Source organism: Hyperoodon ampullatus (assembly GCF_949752795.1).
Source record: "Hyperoodon ampullatus genome assembly, chromosome: 3".
NCBI classification, from domain to species: Eukaryota; Metazoa; Chordata; class Mammalia; order Artiodactyla; family Ziphiidae; genus Hyperoodon; species Hyperoodon ampullatus.
The window spans coordinates 105,629,611-105,653,214 of NC_136916.1; the positions used below are offsets into that span (position 1 = coordinate 105,629,611).

Here is a 23,604-nt window from a genome sequence, read left to right on the forward strand (position 1 = left end):
CTCCCGTTGCGGAGCACAGGCTCCGGACGCGCAGGCTCAGCAGCCATGGCTCACGGGCCCAGCCGCTCCGCGGCATATGGGATCCTCCCAGACCGGGGCACGAACCCGTATCCCCCGCATCGGCAGGCGGACTCTCAACCACTGCGCCACCAGGGAGGCCCTCTTCTTCTTCTTTTTTTTAAAAAAAAACCAGATAATTATATGTGGAACCCATGTGTCCACAGCATGCAAATCGGAAACTGAAAAGTAACAAGGAAGAAAAAAAAGGAGGGGAGGAAAGAAAGAGGGAGAGGAAGGAGAACCAGAGATGTGTAGACCACGAGGAAGGCTAGAAGACGCCATCCTGAGAGCAAGGCCCAGCTGGCACTTACATAAGCAGATGGCAGCCAGGAGGCGAAGGCCAGACTCTGGGGGGAAGCAGGTGGGGAAGAGCGGCTGCAGCACATAGTTGGAGAAGGTGAGGGCGATGACAGCCTGGTTGGTGGGGTAGATCACCAGCACAGCAATCCATAGCCTCAGGAACCTGGTGGGGGAATGGGACAGGACTTGAGCCAAGACACCAATAAAGACCCCTGCTGCCATCGCCTGGCAGGGCAGGGATTCAGAAGCCATCAGGGAAGCCCGGGCAAGTCACTGGGCAGTGTTAGGAGAGGCAGATGGGTTAAAGGGGTGCGGTTCCTTTTTGTTTTCAGGGATGCTGAGGAACCCAGGCACTGCTCAAACGAGACACCTAGCCCTCTGCAATGACGGTAAATTGGTTTAACGATCAAGAGCTGTTTCAACTAGTACTGACACGTCTTGGTGTTCTTTCTCTCTCCCTGCTCCTTTCATCATTTCATCATCTCTTCTTTACCACTCTGGCCCCCAGCATCCACTGGTGGAAAAGAAAATTTGCAGCCCCAGAATCTTCACAGCCAGGGCATGCTAAAGGTGTGGCCACTTAAGCAAGTGCCAAGGGGAGGCATCGGCTGGGGGTTTGAGGGGGAAGTGTCCTCCACGCCCTTGGGCCCCTTGGTGAGGTTTGAGCTCTTCAGTAACAGGGCTGCAGGGGCTGAGGATATTCAAGATCAGGGTCTGGAATCAGGGATACCGTTATCCTTGGTAACGTGAAAAGTACCCCGTACCTTAGTGGGCACTCTCATTTGTCAGGATAAAAGGGCTTTGTTTTTGTGATGTGCTTTCCCCGTGCATCTCCAATCAGAGTTGTCACTTAGTTCTACTTGTTCTCACTCATAGAATCTTGCCCACTAAGGTCAACAGAGATTAAGGGAATTCCCTGGAGGTCCAGTGGTTAGGACTCCATGCTTTCACTGCCAAGGGCCCAGGTTCGATCCCTGGTCTGGGAACTAAGATCCCGCAAGCTTCATGGCGCAGCAAAAAAAAAAAGAAAAACAGAAAACAAAAAACCCTAAACAGAGATTAAAACTACAGTCTGGTTCCTCTGCCACTCTCAGGGCATCAAGAGGGCACAGGCTGAACTGACAACCATGACTTAGAGGCAAAAGAGGAATCCCAAGCTCTAGCGCTCTTCGGCATGCTGGAAAGCCCTGGCCTTGGCTTCTGGGACCGCTCGGTCCCCTGCACATCCTCTTACCCAGCCAGTCCTCCGAAGATGTCCTTGACGTAGGAGTAGTCACCTCCAGATTTGGGGATGGTGACCCCGAGCTCAGCATAGCACAGGGCTCCCACAGCTGTGATGAGGCCTGTCAAGATCCACACGATGAGAGCGAGGCCCACAGAGCCGGCGTTCTCCAGCACACCTTTGGGTGAGACAAAGATTCCGGAGCCAATGATGTTCCCTGCAAGAGGCACCAAGGGTACCAGAGGAGACGGTACAGTCAGTACAGTTGGCAGGACCAGCACCTGCAGGGGTACTCTCACCTTTGATCTGATGCAGTGCCTTTGGGATGTGTTAATCCCCTCCAGGCAGGTATGTCTAGCAATAATTCTCCTTAGAAGTAAGGGAAAGAGGAGCAGACACTGGACACGTAGAGACCAGGAACTTGGTTGGGTACTTTACATGCATCATTTAATCCTCAGGACAAGCCTATAGAGTCAGATACCATTTCTCCCATTTTACAGAGGAGGAAACTGAGTCTCAGAGATACCAAGTGCATCACCCAAGTCCACACAGTAGTAAGTGGTGGTGCAGATTGAACTAACTGGGCTGAACGTAGTCCAGCCAAGGTGGTGACAAAGGCCTTACTTAAGGCTGGCTGGAAATGGAAGGGCTGGAAAAAATGGGCTGTTCTGAGACCGGCTGCCAGTAAGAAAGCTTTAAAAATGAGCTGAAGGTTAATGCCTTTGGACAGATTGTGGTCACACCCTGTGTCTGGGGGTCTTCAAGACCCACAAGTATGGACAGCACTCCTGGAGGCTGGCCTCTACCCAAGACACACGGCCCCACCCTTGGTGCGGAGCATGAAATAGCCCTATCAGAACAGCCCTGGTAGTTTGGAAGTGGTTTGTCGGGGTGCAATATGTGCAAAGCCTCAGCACCATATTCTTCCAAAGGTCGCTCCCCTCCATTGTCTCATGTGCCCCTCACAACCACCTCATGGAATCAGGAGGAGGAGGAAGTACAGGCGTTTCTCTCTATTTTACAAACACAGAGACTAAGACACAGAGGGGTTAAGTGGCTTTCTCCAAATTCCACAGCTACTGGTAGGTAAAACTGGATCTAGAAGTCAGTCTCCTGATGCTTAATGCAAGGGCTCTTTCTTCTAATCCACTTTTGATCTGTGTGCAAGGGGATGGTCTGCTGCTGAGAGGTGAGGCTGGCCCCAGGGACTGAATGTTGGCTACTAGGATGTGTGTGTCAGGCGGGGGAGGAGCAGAAGTGTGGAGGCAGCTCCTGACATGTTCCTTCCTAAGCTTTCCTTTGTCCACTTCTTATGAGTCCAGGGATCAGGGTCTGTGGGATAGGTGCTTTGAAAGCTCTCTCTTCATGCCCCACCCCGCCAAACTAATGAGGGCCTGGGGGAAGAAGCAGAGACTAAATAGATCCAGGTCGAAATATAGAGCTGGCGGCCAGCTGAGGCCAGTTGGATTTGACAGTGTTCTGAGGACACCTCAAATTCCCACCATCTCTCTTTAGTGGTTTGGGGACTTCCCTGGCAGTCCAGTGCTTAGGACTCTGAGCTTCCAGTGCAGGGGGCTCGGGTTCGATCCCTGGTCAGGGAACTAAGATCCTGCATGCTGCACGGCACGACCAAAAAAAAGGAATGCCCTCTCTCCAGTGGTTTGGAACAAGTTCTGGGCTAAGTAAGACGCAGAGTATACGATTTTATGCTCTAATTTCAAAAACTGACTTTCGGATCTCAACTACAGCTCAACCTCAATCCAGTCCTGAAACTTTCACTTCTAAACCAAAATTCAGTCAAAGGGGAAGAGAAGAGAATATTCACATCCTAAAAGCAGTAATATTTCATTCTTTCGGGACGTAGAATATGCTGCCCCTTTTCAAACTAAAAAATTGCTGTGTGAGATGAGTAACGAGAGAGGGAAGGGCCCAGGAGGAGCATAAGAACAGCCAAGTGGTGAGACTGAAATACAAAATCGGAGGGCCTGGGGCTACAGCTAGATTCAGATGGGAAGGAGGCACATTTATGTCTCAAACAGGCCTTCTTTCCCCTAGTGCTAACTCTATCCCAACAGAACAGGGCTGCATATAGAAGTGAAGCTAAAAGAAACAATCCCTCATGTTCAAGTTTGTGATCTAAACATCAGGCAAAGAGAGATAGAAAAATGAGATCCCAGGTGCCACCAGTTCTTAAAGGCTTTTCCTTTTTTGGTATTTTTATTTAAAGTCCTAGGCTTGGAATGAGAGCACACCTTTCTGCCCTCTTCTGTCCTCAACCTGTCCCCATGTGTGCTGTGCATGGATGTTGGGTCAGTGGAGACTAAAAGGGTCTCCTGGTAGCATCCCAGGACTCAGGACACAGTCACCCTGTCAACTGACCCTTCACCTGCCACACTAAACGTGAGATGGGATTGCTGATAGTGCTGAAAGGTAATAGTAAACTCCTTTCCTGGCAGGAATTTATCAGAAGAGTCATCTGTAGGGCATTTTAAAGCCAGGCAAGAAGAGAGAAATAGAAGGTTATAAAACTAGCTCGAGGGGTTAGAAAAACAATCAATATGGGAGAAAAACAAGGTTTGGCTTTGGTCTTTAAGGTGCCGAAAGGGTGGTGGGGAGATAGCTAGGCAGTTCTCAGAACCAGGAATGGCTGCTGCCACAGGGAAAAGGGCGGTGGATGTACTGAAAAGATTCCATCTTCTCAGGAATGAGGAGTGTCAAAGTTCCACTAAGGTTCTTAGAAAACACTGCAGTGGAGATGAGTGAGCACTTCGGTTCTCCTGCTTTCGTTCTGACATTTCCACAGTATGTGCCCCTCCCCATCACCCCAGGTGGAGGGTGGGAGGTGAAAGACCAACAGCCCTTTTCGAGGGTCTGACTACTTCCTGTCTCCACTGATTCTTGGATAACGTGTCCTTCCATGCAGCTGCCGTAGTAGATGGTGAGGGTTGGCATTGGGACAAGAGTTCTCGTTTTATAAAACTTGAGCTCTCCCCATCAACAATCTTAATTTTGATCAATTAAAATGACAAAGATAAAAGTGGAAAAAAAATTGAATTATGCTAACCAAAACTGAGCGCTACGGGATGGGAAGGAGAGGAATGCCTTGCCCTGATTCTAGGAAGCCGCTACCTAGAAAACCAGAATCAGATGTCTCCTCCCCCTTAGCAGCCTCTAGAATTTCTACAGGGGGAGGAATGTCACTCAGAGCACAGCTATGTACTGGAGCCCAAAGAACATTCACATTACATTTACTTAAAAGTGATGCTGGGACTTCCCTGGTGGCGCAGTGGTTAAGAACCTTCCTGCCAATGCAGGGGACATGGGATCGAGCCCTGGTCCGGGAAGATCCCACATGCCATGGAGCAACTAAGCTCCTGTGCCACAACTACTGAGCCCCCATGCCACAACTACTGAAGCCCATGCACCTAGAGCCCATGCTCCGCAATAAGAGAAGCTACCGCAGTGAGAAGCCCCTGCACCCCAAAAAAGAGTAGTCCCAGCTCGCCTCAACTAGGGAAAGCCCATGTATAGCAACAAAGAGCCAACACAGCCAAAAATAAAAAAATAAACAAACAAATAAATAAATAAATTAGACTACAATTCTGCAGCCTGTGGAAGGAAAACCACATTCAAAGAAAGACAAACAAAATGAAAAGGCAGAGGACTTTGTACCAGATGAAGGAACAAGATAAAACCCTAGAAAAACAACTAAATGAAGTGGAGCTAGGCAACCTTCCAGAAAAGGAATTCAGAATAATGATAGTGAAGATGATCCAGGACCCCGGAAAAAGAACAGAGGCAAAGATCGAGAAGATGCAAGATATGCTTAACAAAGACCTAGAAGAATTAAAGAACAAACACCTAGAAGAATTAAAGAACAAACAAACAGAGATGAACAATACAATAACTGAAATGAAAAATATACTAGAAGAAATCAATAGCAGAATAACTGAGGCAGAAGAACGGATAAGTGACCTGGAAGACAGAATGGTGGAATTCACTGCCGTGGAACAGAATAAAGAAAAAAGAATGAAAAGAAATGAAGATAGCTTAAGAGACCTCTGGGACAACATTAAATGCAACAGCATTCGCATTATAGGAGTCCCAGAAGGAGAAGAGAGAGAGAAAGGACCCAAGAAAATATTTGAAGAGATCATAGTCGAAAACTTCCCTAACATGGGAAGGGAAATAGCCACCCAAGTCCAGGAAGTGCAGAGAATCCCAGGCAGGATAAACCCAAGGAGAAACACGCCGAGACACATAGTAATCAAATTGACAAAAATTAAAGACAAAGAAAAATTACTGAAAGCAACAAGGGAAAAACGACAAATAACATACAAGGGAACTCCCATGAGGCTAACAGCTGATTTCTCAGCAGCAACTCTATAAGCAAGAAGGGAGTGGCACGATATATTTAAAGTGATGAAAGGGAAGAACCTACAACCAAGATTACTCTACCCAGCAAGGATCTCTTTCAGATTCGACGGAGAAATCAAAAGCTTTACAGACAAGCAAAAGCTAAGAGAATTCAGCACTGCCAGACCAGCTCTATAACAAATGCTAAAGGAACTTCTCTAAGTGGGAAACACAAGAGAAGAAAAGGACCTACAAAAACAAACCCATAACAATTAAGAAAATGGTAATAGGAACATACATATCGATAATTACCTAAAACGTGAATGGATTAAATGCTCCAACCAAAAGACACAGGCTTGCTGAATGGATACAAAAACAAGACCCATATATATGCTGTCTACATGAGACCCACTTCAGACCTAGGGACACATACAGACTGAAAGTGAGGGGATGGAAAAAGATATTTCACGCAAATGGAAGTCAAAAGAAAGCTGGAGTAGCAATACTCATATCAGCTAAAATAGACTTTAAAATAAAGAATGTTACAAGAGGCAATGAAGAACACTACATAATGATCAAGGGATCAATCCAAGAAGAAGATATAACAATTATAAATATATATGTACCCAACATAGGAGCACGTCAATACATAAGGCAAATGCTAACAGCTATAAAAGAGGAAATTGACAGTAACACAATAATAGTGGGGGACTTTAACACCTCACTTACACCAATGGACAGATCATCCAGACAGAAAATTAATAAGGAAACACAAGCTTTAAATGACACAATAGACCAGATAGATTTAATTGATATTTATAGGACATTCCATCCAAAAACAGCAGATTACACTTTCTTCTCAAGTGCACACGGAACATTCCCCAGGATAGATCACATCTGGGGTCACAAATCAAGCCTCGGTAAATTTAAGAAAACTGAAATCATATCAAGCATCTTTCCTGACCACAACACTATGAGATTAGAAATCAATTACAGGGAAAAAAACGTAAAAAACACAAACACATGGAGGCTAAATAATACGTTACTAAATAACCGAGAGATCACTGAAGAAATCAAAAAGGAAATCAAAAAAGACATAGAGACAAATGACAATGAAAACATGATGATCCAAAACCTATGGGATGCAGCAAAAGCAGTTCTAAGAGGGAAGTTTATAGAAATACAAGCCTACCTCAAGAAACAATAAAAATCTCAGATAAACAATCTAACCTTACACCTAAAGGAAGTAGAGAAAGAAGAACAAACAAAGCCCAAAGTTAGCAGAAGGAAAGAAATCATACAGATCAGAGCAGAAATAAATGAAACAAAGAAAACAATAGCAAAGATCAATAAAACTAAAAGCTGGTTCTTTGAGAAGATAAATAAAATTGATAAACCTTTAGCCAGACTCATCAAGAAAAAGAGGGAGAGGACACAAATCAATAAAATTAGAAATGAAAAAGGAGAAGTTACAACAGACACTGCAGAAATACAAAGCATCCTGAGAGACTACTACAAGCAACCCTATGCCAATAAAATGGACAACTTGGAAGAAATGGATAAATTCTTAGAAAGGTATAACCTTCCAAGACTGAACCAGGAAGAAATAGAAAATATGAACAGACTAATCACAAGTAATGAAATTGAAACTGTAATTAAAAATCTTCCAACAAACAAAAGTCCAGGAAATTATGGCTTCACAGGGGAATTCTCTCAAACATTTAGAGAAGAGCTAACACCCATCCTTCTCAAACTCTTCCAAAAAATTGCAAAGGGGACTTCCCTGGTGGCACAGTGGTTAAAAATCTGCCTGCCAATGCAGGGGACACGGGTTCGAGCCTTGGTCCGGGAAGATCCCACATGCCATGGAGCAACTAAGCCCGTGTGCCACAACTGCCAAGCCTGCACTCTAGAGCCTGCGAGCCACAAGTACTGTAGCCCGCGTGCCCAGAGCCCGTGCGCTGCAACAAGAGAAGCCACCTCACCACAACGAAGAATAGCCCCTGCTCACCATAACTAGAGAAAGCGCACATGCAGCAATGAAGACCCAATGCAGCCAAATTAAAAAAAAAAAAAATTGCAGAGGAAGGAACACTCCCAAACTCATTCTATGAGGCCACCATCACCCTCATACCAAAACCAGACAAAGATACTACAAAAAAAGAAAATTACAGACCCATATCACTGATGAATATAGATGCAAAAATCCTCAACAAAATACTAGCAAACAGAATCCAACAACACATTAAAGGATCATACACTATGATCAAGTAGGATTTATCCCAGGGATGCAAGGATTCTTCAATATACTCAAATCAATCACTGTGATACATCATATTAATAAATTGAAGAATAAAAACCATATGATCATCTCAACAGATGCAGAAAAAGTGTTTGAAAAATTCAACACCCATTTATGACAAAAACTCTCCAGAAAGTGGGCATAGAGGGAACCTACCTCAACATAATAAAGGCCATGTATGACAAACCCACAGCAAACATTGTTCTCAATGGTGAAAAACTGAAAGCATTTCCTCTAACATCAGGAACACGACAAGTATGTCCACTCTCGCCAGTATTATTCAACACAGTTTTGGAAGTCCTAGCCATGGCAATCAGAGAAGAAAAAGAAATAAAAGGGAATACAAATTGGAAAAGAAGAAGTAAAACTGTCACTGTTTGCAGATGACATGATACTACACATAGAGAATCCTAAAGATGCCACCAGAAAACTACCAGAGCTAATCAATGAATTTGGTAAAGTTGCAGGATACAAAATTAATGCACAGAAATCTCTTGTATTCCTATACACTAACAACAAAAGATCATAAAGAGAAATTAAAGAAACAATCCCATTCACCATTGCAACAAAAAACCTAGGAATAAACCTCCCTAAGGAGGTAAGAGACCTGTACTCAGGAAACTATAAGACACTGATGAAAGAAATGAAAGATGACACAAACAGATGGAGAAATATACCATGTTCTTGGACTGGAAGAATCAATATTGTGGAAATGACTATACTACCCAAAGCAATCTGCAGATTCAATGCAATCCCTATCAAATTACCAGTGGCATTTTTTACAGAACAAGAACAAAAAATCTTAAAATTTGTATGGAGACACAAAAGACCCCGAATAACAAAAGCAGTCTTGAGAGATAAAAACAGAGTTGGAGGAACCAGACTCCCTGACTTTAGACTATACTACAAAGCTACAGTAATCAAGACGATATGGTACTGGCACAAAAACAGAAATATAGATCAATGGAACGGAATAGAAAGCCCAGAGATAAACCCATGCACCTACAGTCAACTAATCTATGAGAAAGGAGGCAAGGATATACAATGGAGAAAAGACAGTCTCTTCAATAAGTCGTGCTGGGAAAACTGGACAGCTACATGTAAAAGAATGAAATTAGAACACTCCCTAACACCATACACAAAAATAAACTCAAAATGGATTAGAGACCTAAATGTAAGACCAGACACTACAAAACTCTTAGAGGAAAACATAGGAAGAACACTCTTTGACATAAATCACAGCAAGATTTTTTTTGATCCACCTTCTAGAGTAATGGAAATAAAAACAAAAATAAACAAATGGGACCTAATGAAACTTAAAAACTTTTGCAAAGCAAAGAAAACTACAAACAAGACAAAATGACAACACTCAGAATGGGAGAAAATATTTGCAAAAGAATCAACAGACAAAGGATTAATCTCCAAAATATATAAACAGCTCATGCAGCTCAATATCAAAAAAACGAACAACCCAATCCAAAAATGGGCAGAATACCTAAATAGACATTCTCCAAAGAAGACATACAGATGGCCAAGAAGCACATGAAAAGCTGCTCAACATCACTAATGATTAGAGAAATGCAAATCAAAACTACAATGAGGTATCATCTCACACCAGTTAGAATGGGCATCATCAGAAAATCTACAAACAACAAATGCTGGAGAGGGTGTGGAGAAAAGGGAACCCTCTTGCACTGTTGGTGGGAATGTAAATTGATACAGCCACTATGGAGAACAGTATGGAGGTTCCTTAAAAAACTAAAAATAGAATTACCATATGACCCAGCAATCCCACTACTGGGCATATACCCAGAGAAAACCATAATTCAAAAAGACACACGCGTCATGAAGAACCTAGGGGTAAAACGGGAATAAAGACACAGACCTATTAGAGAATGGACTTGAGGATATGGGGAGGGGGAAGGGTAAGCTGTGACAAAGTGAGAGAGTGGCATGGACATATACACACTACCAAACGTAAAATAGATAGCTAGTGGGAAGCAGCCGCATTGCACAGGGAGATCAGCTCGGTGGTTTGTGACCACCTAGAGGGGTGGGATAGGGAGGGTGGGAGGGAGGGAGACGCAAGAGGGAAGAGATATGGGAACATATGTATATGTATAACTGACTCACTTTGTTATAAAGCAGAAACAAACACACCATTGTAAAGCAATTATACTCCAATAAAGATGTTAAAAATATATATATTATTTGACCAAATTGCAGGCAAATGCAAAAAAAAAAAAAAGACACATGCACCCCAATGTTCATTGCAGCACTATTTACCATAGCCAGGTCATGGAAGCAACCTAAATGCCCATCGACAGACGAATGGATAAAGAAGATGTGGTATATATATACAATGGAATATTAGCCATAAAAAGGAACGAAATTGGGTCATTTGTTGAGACGTGAATGGATCTAGAGACTGTCATACAGAGTGAAGTAAGTCAGAAAGAGAAAAACAAATATCGTATATTAATGCATATATGTGGAACCTAGAAAAATGGTACAGATGAACCAGTTTGCAGGGCAGAAATAGAGACGCAGATGTAGAGAACAAATGTATGGACACCAAGCGGGGAAAGTGGTGGTGGGGCGGTGGGTGGAGTGGTGGGATGAATTGGGAGATTGGAGTTGACATATATATACTAATATGTATAAAATAGATAACTAATAAGAACCTGCTGTATAAAAAATAAAATTAAATTAATAAAAAATAAAAATTTAAAAAGTGATGCCTATTATATACAATCTTTAGTGTAATTATTTGATTAATATATATCTCCCCCACTAAGACTGCAAGCTTTGTGAAAGCAGAAACTGTATTGCTTACCTGTGAAATGTCACATAGTAAACACTCTATAAATATTTACCAAGTAAATGATGTCTGATGTCAATCTAGAAATGATCTCCACAGAGCAATTTAATATACCTGTTTATATGGAGCCTCCAAAAGCTTTGAAATATGTCAAGTGTGTACTGTAGACAAATGAGTAAAGCAACCTACTCATTTCACTGCTGAGTAGACTGGCTACTATTACCATCTCCAATTTATGGGGAAAGAAAGTGGGGCAACTATTATTCTCATTTTTCCAAATGGAGAAAATGAGGGAGGTATTATTATCCGTATTTTACAGATGAAGAAACTGAGACCCAGAGAGGTAGTTATTTGCCTAAATCACAGGGTAAGTTAGTAGTAACTGGATTAGAACCTAAATCTTCTGTCACAGCCTTAAGCTTTTCCCTGAAAATTGTCAATTTTACATGCTCCACCCTATAGGCAATGAGAATGGTTCACAGAAGATGCTTATTAAAGAACTGGAACACAGATCTGATTCTTTCCTTCTACTGCAATACCACGTTCAATGATGATTTACATAATGTTCATGTCCATTACCTTACTTGATTCTCACAGCTACTTTCTTGGGTGCACAGGTCAGGCACTATCATCCCTATTTACCTTTGCAAAGACTGAGGTTCAGAGAGGCGAAGAGCTTTGATCAAAGTCACATACTGCATAGGTAGCAAGGCCTGAACCAGAGGCATGACCTTGGACTCCTGGCCCAAGGGTTCCTCCTACTCCAAGCTGCCTCTCCTCTAGAAATTACACAACACACACCTTAACTGCAGGGTTTTTAGACTTTACACTGTCCAAATGAGGGTTATCTGGAGTGGCTTTGAAAGAGGAAAACGGGGGGCTTCCCTGGGGCTTCCCTGGGGCTTCCCTGGTGGCGCAGTGGTTAAGAATCCGCCTGCCAATGCAGAGGACACAGGTTCGAGCCCTGGTCTGGGAAGCTCCCACGTGCTGCGGAGCAACTAAGCCCGCGCACCCCAACCAATGAAGCCCGCGCACCCCAACTACTGAAGCCCGCGCGCCTAGAGCCCAGGCTCTGCAACAAGAGAAGCCACCGCAATGAGAAGCACACGCACCGCGAAGAAGAGTAGACCCTCTCGCCACAACCAGAGAAAGCCCACGTGCAGCAACGAAGACCCAATACAGCCAGAAATAAATAAATAAAATAAATGAATTTATAAAAAAAGAAAAAGAAAAAGGAGAACTGGGAAAGGGCTTTTCTACCTTGGCTATGAACCTTTCTTTTTTTTTTTTTTTTTTTTTTTGCGGTATGCGGGCCTCTCACTGTTGTGGCCTCTCCCATTGCGGAGCACAGGCTCCGGACGCGCAGGCTCAGCGGCCATGCCTCACGGGCCTAGCCGCTCCGCGGCATGTGGGATCTTCCCAGACCGGGGCACGAACCCGCATCCCCTGCATCGGCAGGCGGACTCTCAACCACTGTGCCACCAGGGAAGCCCTATGAACCTTTCTTGATGAGAGGTTGGAAGAAAGTTGATTATGGCAGAGATTTTTTTTCTCCATTGTTTTCCTCTTCGACTCATCAGCTACAAAGCCATTCAAGAATGAGATGCCCAACTGTCTGGTAGAGCCAAGGTACTGGAGGTCAGGGTTTCAATCCTCTCTTTCATCCACCCCAATTGGGAAAATAACCATCTCATCACATAGATCTTCTTTAGTGAAAAATCAGTCCTAGAGTGCCTGGACAATGAGGTCCAGCTTGGCTTGTTCTGGCAAAGAAAAGCCAAGTGAACCACTCCATTAAAAAGGGGCCAAGTTGTATCAGTGGGCAAGTTGTCACTAGAAAAACTGCTGGAATTGAGAAAATCCACATTTGCCATGAATAACTGATGACTTCACCTGTGGGCAAATACTTATGTGATTCCTATTAAGGCCTTACTCACTTCCAGGCCTGTCCATGCTAGAAGGCTGTAGTCATCAAAGAATTTCCTAGGGCATGGAATTACAGACTTCTAATGCCCAAGAGACCCTCAAATCCAAAAGGCTTTGGCCTTCCCTACTGACTCATGCTCGTCTTGGAGTCCAGCCAGAGCTTCTCCTGGCCCTTGGAGGTTCTGTCCTTTTCTATGATATCCAGAGAAAGCCAAGGTGAACCTTCTTTGTGCTTCTCCCACAAAGTGGCTGGGAGGGTCTCAGGCTTTTCAGGACTAGGGGAACAGCATGGAAGCAGTGTCAGCATATCGAGGCCAGGCTTTGATCCTCATGGCAGGCCTGGAATCTCACCATGCTTCTCACCCTGTGTCCACTTCCCATCAGGATTGTACAAACAGCTACCTCAGGGTGACGGCTGGTCAAGACTCCGACACACACCCTGTGGTGTTGCCATCTCCTGCCGAACAGAGATGTGGAAGGCGCTCTAGGACCCTGCTGGTTTGGATTCCACGCTAAAGAGTGAAATGGGTGCTAGACTTAGAGTCGGAGGAGCCATTGAGTTCTTGCTTTGCCACTCATAAGCCCTGTGACCTGAATTTTTCTGAGAGCCTCTGCTTCATTTGTTAAATGGGAATACTTGCTCCCTCCTTGCCTACCTCACAGGGTTGTTGTGGGGATGAAAGGTGATCACACATGCATGGAAACACTTTATAATCTGTTTAATGCCAGCAAATATAAGAAGCTACTAGGATTTATAGCAGTAGGGATAGAGATAATCTCTAGAAGACACCAATAATGGTCTTGTTTTGGAAGTTTGGCTCTGAAATAGCACTGCAGAACCAGGACCATGAAGCATTGTCTGGGTACAATTTTTAGATGCCACAGGTGGGTGGCCAACAGGTAATTACATTTCAAGAAGTATTTATTGAGCACCCACTCTGTACATGCTTGCTTCGAAAGGTAATTGGGAAGTACTTGTTCACACATGGACTTTTAACATAATAGATGGAGCCAACCACCACCCACCAGCCATTGAAAGACAGGCATCCTGGCCTGAGGGGCTAAGAGTGCTGAGCCCTCAAAAATGACCATTAAGGATTCATATCAGGCTTCCAGCATCTCCTTGTCTGGTTGGGAAACCAGGCACCAGCAGTGAGAGGCTTTGTCTACCTCAGTGGTTCTCATCCAGCGGCAATTCTGCACCATCTCCCTACCCTCAGGGGACAATTGGTAGTGTCTGGAGACATTTTTGGCTGTCACAACTGGGGAGGCGGTGCTACTGGCATCTAATGGGTAGAGGCCAGGGATGCTGCACGGGACAGCCCCCCAAAACAACCAAGTATCTGGCCCAAAAGGTAATAGTGCCAAGGTTGAGATAAGCCTGTCATCATCTGGTTAATTCCTAAAGTCCTTTTCAAATCTGAACTTAGATGAGATTTGGGTGCTTGGTGTTTTGTTTGTTTTTTGCTAAGTGCAAAAATTTATTGTTTATGGGAATAACTCATTTTTAAGCTAAAAAAATATTTTTTCAACACACAACATTAAATTTACCACCTTAACCATTTTTAAGTGTACGGTATTGTTAAGCATATTCAGGGACTTCCCTGGCGGTCCAGTGTTTAAGAGTCCATGCTTCCACTGCAGAGGGCGCAGGTTCGATCCCTGGTCAGGGAACTAAGATCCCGAATGCAGCCAAAAAAATAAAGCATATTCACATTGCTGGCAGACAGGTCTCTAATGTATGATCTGGCTTAGACTGACTGCTATTTTCCAACGAATACTTTCTAAGCACTTACCCTGTGCCAGGCTGAATACATGGGGACGTGAAAATGAGAAAGACTCAGTCCCTGCCCTCAGGGAATCGTGCGGAGAAGTGAACATGATGCATGTGGACACAGAACTGACACCACCAGGGAGAGCAGAAGTTGCATGAGCGCAATTGTGACTCATGACAAGATGTTAGGGATGGAAAAGGTCACCGGAGGAGGCTGTTCAAAGAAAGCTTCCTGGAACAGGGAAGCACAAGAAGCTGATGAGTAAGTAGACTCAAGTCAACAGAGAGAAAAGGAAAAGCATTGGCTGCTCGATAAACAGGTCAGACTTGGGCTGAATTTGCAAGTTCTTCTCACCACCCAATCAACCTAATCTAATCTACATTTCTAAACCAGAATTAGTGAGTGTGGAGGTGGGGTGGGAGTGGGGATTGGGGGAAGAGGAGGTGGTGGACGATGAGCTTAAAGGAGAGAACGAAACTAATATTTACTGAACATATACCATAGGATACCAGCCTTATTTAATTTAATTTATTTATTTATTTATTTTTGCGGTACGCGGTCCTCTCACTGTTGTGGCCTCTCCCGTTGCGGACCACAGGCTCCGGACGCGCAGGCTCAGCGGCCATGGCTCACGGGCCCAGCTGCTCCGCGGCATGTGGGATCTTCCCAGACCGGGGCACGAACCCGTGTCCCCTGCATTGGCAGGCAGACTCTCAACCACTGCGCCACCAGGGAAACCCTACCAGCCTTATTTTAATACTCAACAAGAAATTTCTATTTTACTGATAATTAACTTGTTCCAGGTTACCAAGCTTGTAAATAGGGAAGTAGTTTAAAAATCCAGGACTATCTCCAAAGCTCTTCCTGTTCTGTGATATCATCAATGGTTCCTCCCTTTCCAAAACATGCTGACACAAATCATGGAAAAATTCATTCTATGCTTCCTACTTCCAGCATCAGGGCCCACTTAACAAATGCCTCCTTATCCCTAAGGCAACCTAACCTGGCTGTATCAGCTGCTGAGTAAACACCCTATGCAGAAAGAGGCAGCTAAAGCATTTACGCATCTCACAGATGTACAAACAGACACCTTGAAAATCTATATATACTGAGAAAAGTACACTAGCAATTTTGCAGCAATGGAACACCCTCTGGGTTGTCGACCTTCACAATATGCTGCTCAGTGTGAGGCTGCCCAGAGCATCTTAAGGCATAATGTGAAATCCTCTCCCCAGGAGTGACGTCACTGGTAATGCTGAAGATATTTACAGCAGGGAGCAAACCAACGGGAAGACTCATGACAGTGTCGAAGGATGAGGGATGAGATGCAATCGATAAAGCTTCTCAGCTCAGACTTCATTCATTCTATAAATAAAACAGCTTAAAATAGACTTGAGAGATAATTTGGCTTCTCAGAAGTAAAATTTACCGGTGCTTAGCACAGGGCCTAGCACATAATGCTGAATGAGTGTTTGCGAAATGTTAAATATGGGCCGATCCGGATCCTATGACCAGCAGCCCCTACCCCTGAGCCAGGGAGCTGTCTGCACTTTGCCATTCCAGATGTCCAGGGAGAAGAGCTGGTGGGGGGGTGGGGGGGTGAGGGTGGGGAGGGCTCTTTTGCAGGCAGGTTCTGGGAGGGGAACAAGGCATGATCCTTCTCGCTCTGTACGTTCAGCTGGGAGTTAAAAATTAGAAGGGATGGACTCCTAACTTTCTGTTGTTTGGGGTGGTTCAGAATATATTCTTGGGATTATTTGCTCATGCCTGCTTTTTTGATAACCCCTCACCCCCCCCCCAAAAAAAAAAATAACAACCAAACAACAAGAGCAACAACAGACATTCCTGAAGCATTTCTTTGCAGGCAGCTGTGCTGCTGGATTAACCCTCAGAGGAAAGCAGAAAACCTTGATAGCTGGGCAACTTGAAAGCCTCACCCAGTATGCCCCATACCTCCATGCCACTTCAGTAAGCCGATTTCATTCAGAAAAAGTGATATATATGGTGCTGGCCTCTCTGAGAAGGTCATCTGATCTGGGTACAGGGTGTTTTTGTTGTTGCTGCTTTTCTAAACAGAATGGGCTGTTTGGTTCTGTTTCTTGGAACATAGTTTTTTACCTGCTGGGTTTCTATTTTCTTTCCCTAACCTAAGTGTCTCCTGCTACTCACTTATTCTGCATAACTCTGCTCTTTGAGAGAACACATTGCAGCCCTGCCGGTAGCAGGCTCAACCAGCTTGCTCCTTGAGCTCCCTGGTTCCTGGCACGAAGCAACAAGATCCCTGGTTCCAGCCACCCTGAGCTCCATGCTGTGGAGCATTTTGATTAAGCCCAGTGGCTTCAGAGTTCAATGACCTGGATGGGAATCCTGGCTCTGCCACTGTTCAGTTACTTATTCATTCAATCCCATCCTTTCTATCACAGTACTTATTTCATGGGATTAGATGAGAATATTCATAAAGCACTGATCAGGTACTACGAATTGGGTGCGTAGTAGTGCTCAGGAAATGGTAGCTACTTATATTATTATTATTATTATTATTACTACACCGCTGGGTATAGCGTTTCTCTATTCACTAAGATGTGTTTATTTTGACAAGTGTCGTAGCTGGCTTCTGTCTCAGAGTTTTCTTTGAGAACAATGACAGTTTTAAACATGTTTTCATCATGAATGAACCAAATGCTAATCCTTCCATGTTTAAAAAAAAAAATTGAAGTTCAAACTCGAGAAGCAATTTTCACACTCCAGCCTCTGGTTAACATCCAATTGACATTTTGGGGATTAGAAAGCTAATACATCAAATTAGAGACTAAAATGTAAAATTTTCTAAAGTGGTGTAAAAACACACAGGTCTGAAAATCTTTTGGACCTGAAATATTTCCAAATCAGTCCAGTGCCATTTCAGTATGGTTATACCTATAGCCACACTTCTTTGTTGACAAATAGCCTTTAAAAGAAGTTTTCCCCCAATTTTTCCAGCATCAGACATCCACGGTCTTTCCAGACTCCAATGTCAGGGTTATGGTCCTGCATGTCCCACTGCCCCACCACACAATACACACCAGCCTCCCTCCTGCCTCTCTTGGTTACCAATTAGAAACGGGGAATGGCTAAAAGCTTTGGCTGTGGAGTCAGACCATCTCAGCAGTCAGTTGTGTGATCCCAGGCAAATTACTTCCCAGCTCTGTGACTCAATTTCCCCATGTTTAAAATAGAGTTATAGAGACTTCCCTGGTGGCACAGTGGTTAAGAATCCACCTGCCAATGCAGGGGACGCGGGTTCGAGCCCTGGTCCGGGAGGATCCCACGTGCTGCGGAGCAACTAAGCCCGTGTGCCACAACTACTGAGCCTGCGCTCTAGAGCCCGCGAGACACAACTACTGAGCCCATGCGCCACAACTACTGAGCCTGCACTCTATAGCCTGCGTGCCACAACTAGTGAAGCCCGTGCGCCTAGAGCCCGTGCTCCGCAACAAGAGAAGCCACTGCAATGAGAAGCCCGCACACCGCAATGAAGAGTAGGCCCCACTTGCCTCAACTAGAGAAAGCCCGCGTGCAGCGACGAAGACTCAATGCAGCCATAAATAAATAAATAAATAAATAAAATTAATTAAAAAATAAAATAGTTATAATACCTATTTCCATAGGACTGTAGTCAGGATTAAATAAGGTAATATATGTAAAGAGTTTATAGCACAGGAACTGGCATTTAGTAAGAGCTCAATAAATACTATATTTTAAACATCTTGTTAGCTGAAAGAGAGTGGTCTAATAGCTAGACCTGCATCCAATATTGCTCTGCAGCAAATATACCAAGGTAACCCATAAACATACATTGTGCTAAAACCAAAATGGTCTAACAAATCATGAATCTTTTCTGTAGGCTCTGTAGCTGAACTAGTGCCTTCAGACCTAGATTCTGGGTACATACCTAAATACATAACTGATATAAAGTGACCTAAACAGCCAGGAACTCTGTGGGCGCCTCTACCATGGCTACAAAGAATGCTGGTCCTGAGAGGAAAGGTGTGCATGTGGGAGAGTTAATGGGAGCGTGGTCTGTGCTGATCACATCCTGCAGTAGCTGAGCCAGCGCACCTCAGGCTCCCCCACAAGTGTTCCTGCAGCTGTACCAGAACGATACCTTCTTCCACTCCCAGCCGATTGCTCAGTTCTCATTATACTGGGACACTTCCTCATCTGGAACGCAACACTAACTGCTTCATCTATAAAAACAAATAAGGACCTCTGCCCAGGATCTAAATGAAAACACCTCTTTTAGGACATGAAAATTAAAAGAGTAGAGAACAATGCTTACAAGCTTGATTCAGGATTCAGACAAGCTCTAGGTTTGAGTCTTCAATACTCTTCAGCTGTGTGACCTTCAGCAAGTTGCTTGTCCCTCTGAGCCTCTATTTTCTTATCTGGATGAAGGGCGAAGAAGTGCCTACCACACGGGATTATTGTGAGGGATAAATAAGACAATGTATGTTTGGTAACTGGACAGTGTCTGGCACATAATAAGTGTTTAATAATGACAGCTATTAACAGTAGCTTTGATAGCATCAATTAATGAATTTTGCTGCTCCTTCATACGCTCCTTAGATTTGGGGGTGACTCCACATTCATGGAGAAATCTAAGTTCACCTGTTGCCAACAGGTTTCCTTGGCCAAGTATGTGGAGAGCAATAGCCTGGTTAGATTAGGGCAGAGGTGATGTTAAAAAATTAAAAACAGGTCAACCTCATTTCCAAGTTGATGAAATTATCCCTGGCTTAAAGATTTTCAAGCCAGGTTCCCAAGAGCCCTTCAGATAAATACTTTTCATTACTACTGTCTTCAGATCTTTGTCCAAGGCTCAATTAAATTCAACAATCATTTGAGTAACTGTTTCATGTCAGGGACTCTGCTGAGCACTAAAGATTCAGAGACGTATGTGACACATTTTTTTGCTCAAGGAAATAACAGTTTAGTCATTTTCCGTCTACTCCCAGAATTATCTTCTCTACTTCATCTTTCTCCATGTCCTTCAGGATGCTTCTTAATCTAGTTCTGGGTGAGAACTCCTCTCTCTTTGTGCTTCTCACCATTCACCTAACTTTGTCCTCCTTACACAGCTCAACCATATCATAAATTTTCAATGTTCTCTGTCTAATGTATATAAATCTCATCTCCCCAGTCAGATTATAAATAATTCTAGGGCATGAGTCTTCTATTAGTTCATTTTATATTCTTGTAACACCTGCCATTTTGCTATTCCTATTTTAAATCATCAATGATGATTGTGAGTGAAATTTTATGAGGTTTTATGAAACATAGTTTAACTTATCCCTCTAAGTCAATTGGATATGAGACAGATTTGAGGCAGTTGCTACTTTCCCATACCTCATGACCTGATTCACTTAGGAAATTTCCTTTCTCTTTTTGCCTTCAAATTCTCTTCCTTCCTCAGTGTTGACAGTGCACACCAGATCACTGAATTCCATGTGAAAAATGCCATTTCTATTTTTGCATTTGGTCTTGAAAAAACTTGAATCACTGTCATCCACTCGGAAACCCCTCTAGAGGACAGGGCAGCTACTCAGCACATTTGTAAATCAACAGCCACACAGGAGGGGAAATGGAAAGGATTTCGTCTCCACAACACCCTAACGGGGAAATGTGTGTCTCAGCTTAAATGGAGATACAATCGTGACTATTAACTGTACAAGGACTCTTGCACTTTGGAAAAATATCCTGATTTCTCTGAAATCACATATTTGGGATCTCTTTTCACCATAGACTACCAGAGTTACTATTCTGGTTGCTATAATACCAATGGGAGCATTGGGACTATTCTTACTGTGAAGTGCTATCCATGAGGCTGTGGACAAATCTGTAGTAGCATTCACCCAACTAAAACTATACCTCTTATACCTGGACACTCCCATTTCTTCATAGTCTTAGACAAACGATAAAGAAAGAGACAAAAACAAGCTCAGTATATAGGAGAATATTCTCTACCTTTGAATACCTGCACATATGTAGGGGTGGGTGAGCAAGGCTGAGGCAGGAAGGAGGTCTGATTGTGCTTGTGTGTATGTGGGTGTGCACTCTGTGGATATAACAGAACCTTCCCAAAGGGGGAAAATTCTTAATCCTCTCAGTCAAACTGGTGAAAGAGGTAACAGGCTCTGGGCTATTTATAGACCTTAAATTGGCATGTGCTATACATATTGAGTACTTTGCTGATCTCATTTTTTACAGCAATTGAAATAAAGGAGAGACAGAAAAGGTAATGAGAGATTCAAATCATGACTATAATTGTTTAAAATAACATTACCTTTCTTAAACTGTAGATGCCTGGAAAACCTCCCAGAGTCAGAGAATTGGATAAAGTGGGATTCCACTTTGAAAGCAGAGTGGAGATACCATGATGTATGAAGGCTGGGTGTAGAGGTGAAGAGGACTATCTGAATATTGTACTGATTTTATTTGATTTCAAGGGTGTTCTCCAGTCCCACCATTGCTCAGGTGCCAAAATGCCTCTGTGCTACCATGAGGACCATGGGGTTATCCAAGTGCTGTGGGCACCAGGATACCACATGCCTTCAAAAGGAAGTCTGCACAGAAACCTATCTGGCCTGACTGTCCCATGCCCCTTTCTCTGGGAGAAAGGTAAAGCCCTCTACCAAAGACAGCAGAAGAAACTCTCACCCTCTGGAGTGAGGACAGTAATGACCCATTGCCCATCGACCTCTAGGGCCTCTCTGGAAAGAGGAATATGTGTTGTCTCGAGATGGAGCCATATTTGGGACCCCCTGCCCGGTACAGTACAGTTAGGGGGTTGGAGTGGCCTGCACTGGCACTCTCGGGGACACTCAGGCTCCCCCAGTTTCAAAGCCTCCCGCCGGACTCCCCATTCTAGTTATTCCCATTTCCCTTTGAGGACCTCACAGGGTCTTCCGTGGATGTTAAGAGACGTGGATGTTACATGGACTCCATTAAGCAACGAGAGAAACTGCCAACTACACATTTACAGAAAAGCAAAATCGGTCTCTTCTTTTCTCCCATAATTTATTTCCTCATCTCTGAAATGGGAATAACAGCCCTATCACATGTATTTCGCCAAGAGAAAGTGCTGTATAAGGTGTAAAAGCTATAGAAAGGCAAAGCATTCTTATACTGCTGTTTGTAGCTATATTTATTATTACACACCCCCTAGGCCCATAGTCTCATATAATGTAAACAATGAAACAGCGACTAAAACAGCGACTAAGTATGTCTCAAAAGCCAGTCCACAGCCTGCTAAGGAGATGGCTGGAGGAAAGCCTGTTAAAAATCTAGGTTCCCCAGCCCTACCTTAAGTCAACTGAATCAGAACCCTCAAGTGTGGAGCCCGGAGACCTATATTTTCAACAAGCTCCCAGGCAACAATGACCATCAGCCAGATGTGTGCCCCTATTTGCTCCATTCCGTGAACACTGGACAGAACTTCTCAGCCGGGTTTGGAGGAAGAGATGTATGACATACAGCACTTCCTATACCTCTCAAACTTGACCAGCGGGAATAGGTTACAGCACAGGTGAATGACAACTCTTTTCTAAGGGAGCAGGAAGTAGCAATAGTGCTTTACGGGGGTTGGGGGAATGAGGGGTTAAGGTTCTACAAGAGGACCACCAGACGGGGAGGAGTGGTCGGTGGGGAAAGGAATTGGACTCACCTACAATGATACCACAAGCACTGACCAATCCAATCTCTTTCTTCAGGGCTACTCCGCCCCCTCCAGAACCAGTCTCGGGGCTGGCCTCCGACTCGCTCCCACCTGGGTGGTTCTTTCCAGTGTTGTTTCGGTGCCTGGCTCCTTTTTCCATGTTTCTCAGTAGGATTTCAACCTCCAAAAGGTATCTCTCTTTCTAATGCATATGGGTGTAAATATATTTAGAGAGAAAGCCTTTCAAATGGAGATGTCCTTTTCCGTGATGTGATAAGGACCACTCCTACCCTCTTCAAAAAAAAAAAAAAAAAAAAAAAAAAAAAGACCCAGGCAGATAAAAGAGAAAAATGAAAATATTTCTACTCTGCCTTCACACTTTCTTGTCACTCGTGCTTACAAACAAGGAAAGTGTTGCTGGGGGCGGCAGGGGGGAGACATAGATATTTAAATATAAAAATAGAACTGTACCAGCTACTCCGGCTGGAATTCTCCTGAAAAAGGATGTAGCTCTTCAGAAACCAGGACCTTTCTGCAATGTGTACCAGGCAGTGGCTTATTTCAGATGCTTCGGAGGTAGTCCGGATTTTCCTCAGCTCTTCCCCTAAGAAAATAGATTATCTTTACCTCCCCTTACCCTTTTCTTTTATGATGAGGATAAAAGTAGTTTTAATTAACTGACAGGAAAAAAGGCAATCCTCCGGTACTCTCTTCTCTCCCAGAAACAACAACTGTGGACCCGACCGGTTTGCTCTAGGTCCTATTTCCACCTGGCGTGTGTTGCTTTCCCCTCCCCGTCTCCTGCCTTCCGCTTTCTCCAGATGTCCTCTTCGGTCTCGCTTGTTTTCTTGTCCCTGTTTGCCTTCTTCCGATCTGCGTCCTCACGGCACAGACTGCCCCATCTCCCGTGGTTACAGGAGAGTGGCTCTGGCACAAACGAACGTGTTCCCCTTTTAGCGAGGGGTTTTATGTGCTGAGCTAGCTCCGCCCCCACCTCCTCCGTTCCTATCCATCCTCTGTCTCCTCCTTTCTGTTCAATGTAAATAGCATCACACAGCCGCCAAAGATCACCGAGAAGATGGATTAAAAGACTTCCCTTTGTAATCGATCGGCTCTCTTTTCTCCATCTTTCTCTTTGTAAGTAGTGGA

At 44.0% G+C, this 23,604-nt stretch overlaps 1 protein-coding gene across 1 annotated transcript in view; it reads right to left on the reverse strand.

Moving 5' to 3' along the window:
- The window catches only part of SLC7A8 (solute carrier family 7 member 8), a gene marked incomplete at its 3' end in the record, with an annotated part of 55,165 nt that extends 32,535 nt beyond the window's left edge, over positions 1-22,630 (reverse strand). The window contains exons 1-3 of the mRNA XM_079700022.1: positions 22,465-22,630; positions 1,595-1,799; positions 372-523 (exon numbers count right to left, since the gene is read on the reverse strand). Of these exons, the coding sequence (XP_079556148.1) occupies positions 372-523; positions 1,595-1,799; positions 22,465-22,615 (508 nt within the window). The 5' untranslated portion in view covers positions 22,616-22,630. The remainder of the gene's footprint in view (positions 1-371; positions 524-1,594; positions 1,800-22,464) is intronic.
- Positions 22,631-23,604: the final 974 nt, after the last annotated feature.